The sequence below is a fragment of the Protomyctophum bolini genome (assembly GCF_963924005.1).
Source record: "Protomyctophum bolini genome assembly, chromosome: 6".
NCBI classification, from domain to species: Eukaryota; Metazoa; Chordata; class Actinopteri; order Myctophiformes; family Myctophidae; genus Protomyctophum; species Protomyctophum bolini.
In genome coordinates, this window is record NC_137867.1 from 41795340 (window position 1) to 41807764 (window position 12425).

General features: G+C 43.4%; 1 protein-coding gene across 3 annotated transcripts in view; it reads left to right on the top strand.

The window, feature by feature from the left end:
* Positions 1-1698: 1698 nt before the first annotated feature.
* The window catches only part of niban2b (niban apoptosis regulator 2b), a 47299-nt gene continuing 36572 nt past the window's right edge, over positions 1699-12425 (top strand). For all 3 annotated transcript variants that reach the window (XM_080766807.1, XM_080766808.1, XM_080766809.1), the window contains exon 1: positions 1699-1974. In XM_080766807.1, the coding sequence (XP_080622933.1) occupies positions 1920-1974 (55 nt within the window). In that variant the 5' untranslated portion in view covers positions 1699-1919. The remainder of the gene's footprint in view (positions 1975-12425) is intronic.

Here is a 12425-nt window from a genome sequence, read left to right on the forward strand (position 1 = left end):
AGTTCCCAGAAGTTTTATTTTTCGCCACTACTAGGCGGGCGAGACTGTCTGTCTGTGACTGTCAGTGAAAGAAAAGGGGCTTTTTTTTATATGAGTTTTATTCACTATAGTGATAAAATAAATACCCTACAAATATGACCACAAACTGTAGACTGTAATATGCCACGGATGGTTATTGCGGAATATAAAAATACAAAGAATGAGCGAATTCAACAGATTTTCATATTGGTTGCAGTGCCACATTTGCCCACTAGAGGACAGCAGAGCTCTAGCTAAATGAACGTATTGCCCCAGTTTTCTGCCGGTGAGTTTGGACAGTTTTGGTTGAAAACTATGGGCTACTTCAACTCAAGTAGCCTGTCTGCATGATCACATTACCTTTCAAAGGGAAATAGTGTAGGCTATTTCTATTTTCTACTCTCCACTATTTGACACCATAGTTTATAGTTTGATTGATTTTTTATTTTTATTTCACAGTATGCAGAGTGGGTAGGCCTACATTTCAAACGAAAGCACGAGTTAAAACTGTTACTGTGGACGACACCATGATAAAGCATTATACACTTGTTTACAACAGGGTCCACCATTTTCAATGCATCAGAACATTTAGAGACGTACAAATATGCACTTCTATAAAAACAGGAAATCATCATAATTATAAAGAAAGCTAAAAAGGGAAAACAAGTAGGCCTAGTATGGGGAAAAAAGGTGTGTGTGTGTGTGTGTGTGTGTGTGTGTGTGTGTGTGTGTGTGTGTGCGCGCGCGCACAAATATCCCTACTATATGTTGCTGTCAAGGTCCTTGCGAAAGTGATGCTGTCCAGACTCCGTCCTTCCGTCCTTCTCAGGGTAGGCTGCCCGCAGAAGTTCGTGAACATCCTGCAAAGTTTTCACGAGGGGATGATGGCTCAGGTGACAACAGGAGGACAGGAGTCCAGCCCCTTCAGAGTATGCACACTTGCACAGGTGTCATTTTCTAGTTTGAGAAAATCAAATAAACAACGTTTGTTTTTCAAGAAATATTCAAATGACCATGTCTACAATCAAAGATTAGAGAATCAGATCCTTCAAAACAAACATTGGCAAATTCTCCTTCTACAGCACTGCCATCCAAGTGTGGAATGCCCTGACTCAAAAAATGCGAATCCCTGGCGTCCTTTAAAACAGGCCTGAAAGTCCACCTTTCAGCATGCCAAAGGGAGAGGAAAGTCCTCACTTTTCTGTCTTCACTTTTATCTTCACTGTTTGTGTTTACACAAACCCGGAAAGCTGCATGGGCACAGGAGGGGCTAGTGCCCCTCAAAAATATTTGATTGATTCACCCATTCATTCATTCATACAGCTACCTGTTCCTATGGAGGCATGGTTATTTTATGCAAGCCCAGTTGTTTTAATGCAACCACAAAGTCATAGCCATGCCATACACACACACACACACACACACACACACACACACACACACACACACACACACACGCACGACACACACACACACACACACACACACACACACACACACACACACACACACACACACACACACACACCCATTGACAGCAGAGAGTAGCCCTCCTTGACTGTATATAAATGGGTCAGCCCTCATATAGAAACCACACCTTTATAGTGACTCAGTCGAACGAGGGTGTGTATTTCCCTTCTCAACGCTCTTGCCCAACTTTTCCTTTCTCCTCTCCACACCTCCTGGATCTTTGACTCAGTCATCTGTCGAGTTATGTTGGAAGAAGGGTCGTATAGTAGTTAGACTGGATGAGAGAGAGAAAGAGAGCGCGGCCACCCACCCACCAACAGTCTTTTTTTTTGTCTCATAAGAAAGAAAACGTCATCTCTTTTCGCTGAGTTTTGACACTCATTGGGACGATTGGATTACGTCGGGGAATATAGGCTACAACTTTTGTCGCCATGGGGGACATGATATCGAGCCACCTGGACGAAGGCAAGCGGGAGATTATCACAGGTGAGCAGGTTTGATTTGTTTTGTTTGTTTGGTGTGTGTGTGTGTGTGTGTGTGTGTGTGTGTGTGTGTGTGTGTGTGTGGTAGTGGTGTGCACATGTGCGTGTCGCTATAACCTCAACAACTGTCAAGTTTAAAACCACACAGACCACCTGGTTCCATTTCATTCAGTCGACTTATCTCATTCACGATCTCAGTTTGTTGACATGAGTTAGGATGAGTTATAGATAATGGACCCTACCAGGAATTAGCTTTAGGCATGTTGTGCAGAGTGACAGCCTCATTATTAACTCGAGAAAGTTATCGACACAGTATAGGCGAGTAACTACATGCAGGATGTCACTGTGCTTACAGAGAGAAGACTTTAACTAAAGAACCGACAGACAGATTCAGGCCCAGGACTCTATATTTTAGGGAAAGATATAAGTTGACAGGTACAGCATAGCTTATAGTTTTATGGACCATGGGCGTGTCTTTCCCACACAAACGTTCAAATAATTTTAAGGAGGTGGGCTAAATCTAACTATGGTGATCTTTGGACATTGAACGTGTCATAATGACATCGCAGGCTATACATATTTAGTAGCCTATTGTTTGACTGTTTTGTCTGATCTATCTGACCTTGTAGACTACCATATAATCTAAACTCTTTCTTGAGTCACAGGCTAATTCCACCAGAAAGGCTTGTCTGTCTGTGTCAGTCTGTGGAAAAAGTGTCTGGCTGTGCAAGTGTGTGAGATGAGCGTGTGAACGCCCCTCATTGCAATTCCAGTACCATTTTCCCCCAACCTACCATAACTAATTGAAAGAACCTTCACAGCGACAACCACTGTTTGGCTTTGCTTCCCTGGTGCCAAAGTCAAGTTTTTACTTGCAACACACACAGAACATAGCCTTGCCAGAGCCTTGACGGAGTGCATGGGGGTGGGGGACGTGTAAAGAAAGCTATAGTGAGACCAAGGACTTTGATTTGTAGCATCATCCCTTTTTTTAATGTCTTAGTTGGCTGGTCACTTCAGAGTTGAGACACACTCTCACACACACACACACACACACACACACACACACACACACACACACACACACACACACACACACACACCATCAGATGTGGAATTTGAGGAATGCGTGAAAAAAGCATGCCTGCCTGGCCTAGGCTGTGTGTCTGGATGGAAACCATCTCCAGGGCCTTGGACAACCCTAGCCAGCCAGCGCCGCATAGTCTCGGTGTTGGTCCTCAAAGGAAGTGTCTGGATTTGTCATCAGACAGGACGGACGGACACACACAAACGCACTCTCACACACACACACTCAATCATGATCACAATCAGCGGTATCATCGATCATGAGACAACCATGTTGTTGTCATTGGCCCAATGACCCAGTATCACTGTGTTCGTCTGTGTCTTTGTCAGCTGCTGATGAATGATGTGCCGTATCTGCTGTCATCATCCCTTTCTTCGGCACTTTGTAATTATCCACCCAGCTGGTTTTGATGGCAGATAACAACAACTGGATCGGATACTAGGGAATCCCTGAGATTGGCCGTGTTCCAGAAAACTGTATAACACGTATTGTCTCTTGCCTGAGTCCTGACTCCTGACCGACCGACCCCACCCTTCCCCATGAGGTCATAGTCTTGAGTATCTGTATTTGGGTGTGAATGTGTGTGTACTGTATCATATGTGCGATTGGGGTGGTGCTGGTGGGGGCACGGGCTAGTGCTGCAAAATAAATCTAGATTCCGACACCTAGAGATCTCATTTCTAAATTTGAGCACTGGTTGGCTCTCCAATTCATTTGAGTTACTCTTATGTTGAGAGAGACCTTAAGAGAGCTTTAAGTCAAGCAGTGATGTCTGTTTAAAGCCACAGTAGTTGGTTCCAGGTGCCACACTTTGAATGTAGTAATGTTCAGCAACTACAGACCGAAGAAAATAAATATTTTCATGGAGATCAATTATTTTTCTTTATATTTATATATATATATACATACATACATACACCGGCGGTGGCTAAATGAGTAGAGGGGCTGGATGGTAACCGCAAGGTTGCCAGTTCGAACCCGGGCTCCCCCAGAGTTGGTGTCAAAGTGTCCTTGAGCAAGACACTGAACCCCTAATTGCTCCTGATGTGCTGGTTGGTGCCTTGCATGGTTTCCTCCGCCATCGGTGTATGAATGTGTGTGTGTGTGTGTGTGTGTGTGAATGGGTGAATGCACAATCTATGTAAAGCGCCTTGGATAAAGGAGCTACCGGTATATAAATGCACCATTTACTATATATTTGGGGCTTTTTGGCTTTATTGATAGATCACAGTAGGTTCACAGGAGACGGGGAGAGAGATGGGGGGGGGGGGGAGACACAGGTTGTCGGGATCGGGACTCGAGACACGCAACACGCTGTCAGGCTGAATTACCAGCCTAGGTGCCCAGACCGCTAGGCCGGCCCGGGCCGTGATCTCAATTCTTGTGGAGGAAATTCGAGATTCACATTTGAGCAGGAATCGTGCAGCACTTGCACGGGCATGGATATAGCCTGGCTGCCTGAAGATGCGCAAGAGTGCATGCCCACATTGCCCAGCACGCATTATTAAATGCATGCACATATACATGCACCCAGTGGAACTCATGCATTGCAAAACACATGAAGACACTTAAGTGTACATAATGAATAATGAATTGCATTTTCATAGCGCTTTTCCAAGTGCTCAAAGCGCTTTACAATGGTTCATTCATTCATACATTGGGAGGTGAAGCGGCGAACAGTCGAGGCCAGCGTCCTCACTTCCCACATTCACACACCAATGGTGGCGAGCTCACACCGACCAACTCTTTGTAGGCAATGTAGGGTTCAGTGTCTTGCCCAAGGACACTTCGACATGTGGACAGGAGGAGCCAGGATTCGAACGGCCGACCCAGGGATCATTGGACGACCTGCTCTACCTCCTGTGCCACAGCCGCCCTCGCATGTCTCTGAACTAGCGGTTGACAGGTCAGTAAGTGTGTAGGTGTGGTGCCATTAGTTACTAAGGGGTGCGTGCACCAGCAGCGATACAGGAAATGTTAACGTGGCAGAAGCAGGCTCTGTTTTAGGGGGAATTGGCCCTGGAGGAGGGGAGTGGTAGGTTAGTCAACAGAGTTGGCTCTGTGTGGCCTGGCAAGGCGGGGCATTCACTCTCACCCGGCAAACACTTTGCCCTGGAGTGGACAGAGATGCTCATTTCAAAAGGCACAGGCAGCGGAAATATCCATTGGTCTGCTTTTGTGACCCCACAATATGTGTGTGTGCAGATTGTGTACACTTCTTTCTCTTACTTTCTCTATGCACACACGCAAACACACACACATGCAGTAGTGTAGGTACAGACTACAGTATACCGGTTAACGTGTAATCGTGTATACTATGTACACAATGCATTCACACCATTTTCATTTACTTGGTAAACATGTTTAACCCTAACCAAATTGGCTCTCATTTAGTGTAATAACCCCTCACTCACTGCAGTGTCAAAGCTTTACCTCTGACTCTGCTTTAATGGGAACATGGTCTAAATTTATGAGTCAGCCTGTGGGACCAGTCTCAGTGGAATGTTTTTGTTAAGGCGCTGTGGTGAAAAAAGGGGGGGAACAAAATGTCATTCTTGTGTGTGGGCCTTAATAAGCAGGATTCTGCTTTCCTGTCCTTGCCAAAAGTTTCCCTATATAACATTGTCTCATAGTTGAGGCTCCGTGCTCGAATTGTTTAGCTCACATGGGAGAGTGGAGGAGAGTGAAGTGCATTGCTGTGTACTCTGTGACAGCAGTGCTGGGTGAAGTAGATTTAGAGTTGGGACGAAAGGATAAGGCGCGTGTGCGTTACTGTGTGTGTGTGTGACTGTGACTGTGTGTGTGTGTGTGTGTGTGTGTGTGCTGTGCACATCTGTTTGCCTGTGCCTGGCAGAGGTGGGAAGGTGCTGCCAGCGTGCCGTGGGGGGAGAGTTGTAATAGTAAACACACTGAGCCTGTTGTACTTGACAAATGTGAAAGAATGTGACCTGTACCCCCTCATCTCCACTACTCCCTCTTTTAGCTGCAAAGCCTGCAAATGTACATGATGTAACATGAGAGGAATGAAGGGGAAAAAAACAACTGTTAGACCTTTTATCAGGTTATATTTTAGGACGGGTCAGGACATCTTTTTATCTCCTAAATTAAGGTCTGTTGTTCTCATTCGAGGTGCTCCGATCTGGTTTTTTGGGCACTAATCCAGATGTTTTTCTCACGGGTCGGCCGACGGCCGATACCAATCTTGTTCGTGAGGGGATGTGAAAACCCACATCAAAACTGTTCCCGTGTGTGTGGGGAGGAAGGCGAGAAGGTTTAGGCCTGCAAATCGATATTATACAGTATATCTGGCTTAGTGACTTTTATACCACTTGGTATATAAGATCGTTTCTTCAGATGGTAAATTGACGATCACCGATCGAGTCATCTGGAGTGAAAATCGGCCGATCACAGAGTGGTGGCCGATCGATCGGAGCACTTCTAATTCTCATTAAAACATTTAATTGCATTTGAAGACGGTGTGTGACGGTTTTCTCTTTCAGTGTGACAGTGTTGGGCCCCTCGTTTTGTCTTCTCCTACACACCTGTCGCCTTTAGGTGTGCAAAACACTTGGTTTTTATTTAACTTGAGAGGAATAATTTTTTTTTCAAAATGAATGCATTCAAAAGGGCTGAATAAATGTTTTATGGACCCATAATAGTGATTATTATTTAAGTTAAGTTTTGCCATAACCATTTATTTTGCCATAAATCAGGTAGCTTTAAGGTACGGCCATGACAGCAATGGTAGGAAAAAAGATGTATAATATTAATCATATTTGGATATTCGGTATTCGGTTTTCGGCCAACTGTTTCCTATATTCGGTACTCTGTTTCGGCCAAGAATTTCCCTTTCGGTGCATCCCTAGTTCAGAGTAAATGTATGCTCCTTTTTCAGTGTGAGTACATGAACACATCATGTGCTACATGGGTGTTGTACAGACAGTGGGCATAGGCAGGCAGATGACAGGAAAGAGATCCCTGAGGAACTAATAACCTCTCAACCCAAAGATGACAAACTGTAACTGAAGCATTACCGGAGCCAAATATGTATGCAGGCCCTGGTGCAGTTCATATGAAATCCTAGTACGTACTGTACTTTTACAACTGTGTGGATGGTACATTATTACAAGCAGTCTCTTATTTTCTGTTGCTATACTTGATACTAGATGGATTAGATGGCTTAATATGCCGACTGTTTATGCTCGACTTTCCTGTGGAAGCATCAGTCAAGCCGTTGTCGATGGTTCCTTCTACATGGTTCCTTCTACATGGTTCTACATGTTCCTTCTACATGCTTCTACATGTTCCTTCTACATGTTCCTTCTACATGGTTCCTTCTACATGGTTCCGTCTACATGGTTCTACATGTTCCTTCTACATGCTTCTACATGGTTCCTTCTACATGGTTCCTTCTACATGGTTCCGTCTACATGGTTCTACATGTTCCTTCTACATGCTTCTACATGGTTCCTTCTACATGGTTCCTTCTACATGGTTCTACATGTTCCTTCTACATGCTTCAGCCTTCTACATGTTCCTTCTACATGCTCACAATGCATGTGTCGCGACACATTGAGAGCTTGTAGATCGGCTATCTTCAATAGATTTTCTACACATTTTTAACTTGTGAAATGGGACATTCTGCATGAATACTCTTACTTTTAGTACTTTAAGTACATGTTGATGTACTGAAGTACATTTTCAATTCCGTACTTTTACTTGTAATGAAGTAGTTCTAAATTGCAGTATTGGTACTTTTACTTAAGTAAAACAATAGAGTACTTTTTCCACCACTGGCTGCCTGTGACATCATCTAACCGGGTTACAGACAAAGAGGCAGAGCTGCCTGGATGGGGAATGTTGTATCAACTTGTTGTGTGGATGTAAGAAGGCACCGTCAGTGTATATAGGCTAGATTTAGGGCAGGTGAGTGAGTAATAGTATATCATCATAAAAAATACAAATTCAGTTCAGGTTGTAGTGTGGTTTGCCAGTAGTTCAATCCGGGTTGTGTAAAGTGGGTGGCATGGCATGACTTTATTTAAGAGGTGCTCCGATCAGGTTTATTTGAAATCGATCCCGATTTCTCACGATCGGCCGATACGATCTTGTTGGGGAAAATTTAAATATTTCCAAAATGATTATATCGGGTACATTTCTGATCCCCGATCGAGTCATTTGGAGTGAAAATCGGCCAAATTAAATCTGTGGTCGATCGACCGGAGCACCTCTACCTGTAATGGTGGTGATGAACTGGTAACAAGTGTGGTGTCGAAAATGCATTTTATATCCACTTGCCCAATACCGTTGAATCTTTTTAACAAGGAGAGGGGACTCTGGCTCTGTAGGCCACCCACTGGGATGACACAGCTAGTTGACCGAGTCTTTTTTAGTGTTCGTCACTTGGAATCGTCTGATGACCAGCAGACCGCAGTCAGAGCTGACAGCGTGGCTAAACAAAAGTCTCATTCATTACAAACGGAATACGCCAGCCAGCAGGAGATGAGTTAGTTTGCGGATACGTAACGCTGTCCTCCTTTCATCACAGCCAGTCATTTCCATTATAGTGCACTCAAGTGAACTCAGGATGGAACTCCACTGACCTCTCAGCTGCACAGTTCCCTGACTAGGCAGGTTTTAGCAGCAGGTTTTAGACACCGTCCGAAACGGACGTTCGCTCCAGTGGCTGGCTGACTCATTATGGCGTTTCCTCAACTTCTGATGATGAATCCGAGAAATGCGAAGTTTACAGCTTGACGATGATGGTGTGAACATTGTTGGGTGCAATCGTGTGTGAGAGAGAGCGAGAGAGAGTATGACGATTTTTGTTTCAAAAGATTGTAGTGAGCCTGCATGTGTAAGTAAGCAACAAGGTACTGTACTGTACAAAGCTAGGATTAGTTCTTTCAACTTGCTTTTCCAGAAAATAGTACATGATATTTGATATCTAACATATATAGATGGTCATATTGCCGCATAGTGCCCACTATGTGTGTGATATATTTGGTTCTACCAAAATAACCAAATCTGGTTATGTCGGGAAAATGTCTAAATGGGGGGGGGAAAAGATTAGTTACACTGACATTAAAGCTGCTACATGTATAAGCAATAATATGTCAACATTTTAATGACCTTTAATTATTTTGTTTTGTTTTTTTGGTATTCAGACAGCCAGCAATGGGTAGAACACTCCGCAAAAAAATGTAGTCTCTGTGACACATCTAGGGGCCGCAATCTGCATTCAAATATCATTGGTCGATTTGCCTGACTGCTTCCTGATTGGTTAGTCATTGCGACTGGGGGTTTTTTCCGACCAATGACAAAGCTTCTAGGAACATCTTTGAATGCAGATTGCGGCCCCCCTAGATGTGTCACAGAGACTAAATTGTTTTTGGGAGAGTTTTACCCATTACACACATTATTGCTTTAATATAGCAGCTTTAATGCAAATCCCTGTCATCCTTTACAACAGGCCTTTCAGCAGGCCAAAGGGAGAGGAAATGATCTCAGCCTTAGTCATGTGACTACCCCCACCTCGTTATAAACCCCTTTTTTCCCCCAACCTGTATGTCTTTTTTTATTACTTTTTGTGATTTGAAATTTGTTCTTTTTTTAATGTCATGATTGTGAATTGGATGCCCAGGACCTGAATGGAAACAAGACCGCAAGGCGGTGATATCCTTTTGGACTAAGTGTTTGACTGTACTCTGTACTGTTTACATTCCTATAACTAATGTATTAATTATTAATTAATCTCGCCTTGACCGAATGGGCCAAAAATCCACTTGAGAGTTCAGCCTGATTTATACTTGCATGGTTACTCGCCAGTGCCGAGCAGCGAAAATAGCCGATCTACAAGCGCACAACTCGCCCCGCTGCAACACGCTGTGTGCTTGTAAGATCGTCTGTTTTCAGCATGTGATACTGGCTTTCCTCTGCGAGCAGCCAGCTGGCTTGCTACACAGTAAAGTCCTTTCTGCTGCTCTCTGTCTGCTACGCTATCACCAGATGCCCGTCTGTCTGTCTAGCCTGAAATATGGCCTAGCCTTCCAGTGTGTCCAAATGAGCTTAGCCTATACACATCATTAATTGCTATTTTAAGCAAGAAGACAATCCGGATCCCTCATTAATTAATCTTTCCAGACACTGGCTCATGGCTGTAGTTATAGACTGAGATGTTTGTTTAATATTTGCTAATATTCATTCATACCTTTTTTATTTATTCTCAAAAAGACTGAGGTTGCCCGCACGTCGTCGAGATAAACCCTAATGCAACATTGTCACATCAACAATGAAACGGACAAAAACAAACACAAAAACTCAACGGCAACGTTTCCCCATTGTGTGAAATAATACATGTTTAAAAGCAGTTGCGCCTCCCCTCTGGCTACCCGGGGAGTCTGATGGAGGGGAAAGGAACTGGTTGGAATAATGTGTTCATTCCACATGCTATACGTCCAACCCCCCCCCCCCCCCCCCCCCTCTGTCTGTGTCGGATGAAGAGAAGCGGCTCGGACTACTCATGCATTGAAGGAAGCATTATAACCACTGTGTCTCTCTGTCCTCTCCGGAATAATCCTTATGCTTTCTTTCTGTGCTGTAAAGAAAAAGGAGTCCCGTGTTGCAGAACTGGTGATTTAATAAACAAAGAATAATTCAAAAGAACAAACGTGATCAGCCAGGGTTCTAATTCTGTATCAACTCTCAGTAGCAAACAAACAAAATAATATCTCTCTTCCTCTTAAAAAGCGTGACCGCTTCGCTCAACACCAGAACCAAAAGTAAACAGCCCGCCACACAGTTGAAGGAACAATCCCCCTGTATATACCTTAGGGTTACAGCATGAGGTCAGGGGAGGCTCTCCCCAGGTTGACATAGGATTGGGTCACAAAATGGGTTAACGAATCGTGGGATCAACTAAAAAATAAGTTGCAGTTGCAGACATAAATTAACATGACATGGAAATTACCTTGATTATTAGGACTAGAATTTCGTTCCTAGCGCCACGCGTCGCAAATGGGAAGAAGGCAATAGCGGGAAGGCGATACTCAATACTGTTTTTTTTGTGTTCATATATCCAGTTGCTTGGGAAGTGCAAACTTGGAGGAAGGAGGAGGCGAACACAACAGTACAGATTTTGTTCTGTTAAGCCACCATGCTTGTCAGGATGTTTGCTCGAGATACCTTGTGTTAGTCACTGATTTGCTGTACAAATGAATGACATCAACCCCAATTCACACCATTTCTAGCTAGCACAGGGATTGCCTGTATGTATTTTTGTATGCAAAAGTAGACTAATCGGTGTCGGTGATCACAGGACATAATGCTACAGCAGTGGTTCCCAAAGTGGGGTCCGGGGAACCCTACAGTAGGTGTACTTGAGGGAGTTCCAGGGGGTACCTAGCTCAATTAGAGATAGTTAGGAACCAAATGGACCCTTATGACACCCAGCTGAGTCACAAGGATGAGACATTCAGAAACTTTTGCCTTCACAGTACAAGCATCAGCTGTCACAAGTTGAAAAGAGATGTGGCATCATTATTTTTCACATGGCCCATATGACGAGACAGAATCAAAATGGAAAAGGATTAGGCCTACAAATTCAGTGGCATTTCATATTGCAAAAGGGTGCAGGAAGAGTGGGCACCTAAACATTAAATTGGCTATTTTTTTAGATTCAATTTGGACATATTGTAAACGTTTTAACTTGTTTAATCCCAAAGGGGATTTATCTTTCTTTGTTTAAAACGATCCCTGGCCAGACAAATATATATAACACTATACTTGCCCACTATAACTAAAAATAAAAACACCTTAAATATTTTTATTTCTTTCATAAAATAAAGTTGGGTAGTGTACACTGTTTATATTTCACTCAATAGGAACTGCTCCTGTCGCAAATTGAGGATGTCATATGACATATGTCCAGTCCATGTGTGGTCCAGCCCCAGGGAATGTATGGAATGCACATGCTAATAAAAAGTATTTAAATATTGCTTTGATGCTCATATTATTCTTAGGAAGTATTAAGTTGTTTTTATTAGCATATGCATTCCATAGGGCTGGACCCCACATGGACATAATATCAACCTGCGATGGGAGCAGTCCCTATTGAAAGATTCTCTATTCATGAAAGAAATAAAATATTAACGTCATTAACATATATATTATTTTTGCAAAAAGGGTGAAGTTTTCCTTTTTAAGTCTTCACTGGGTGCTCAGCTACCCAGTCACTCATCAGGCCTGTTGGCAGCGTTGGTCATTTTCAATTCAAGAATGCTAATTTCAACATGCCTCTAGTAAAAAGTCAACATAGATGTAGTTTCATCGAGTTTCTGTTATCTGAGTGTATTTAAAGGGCAACTTTA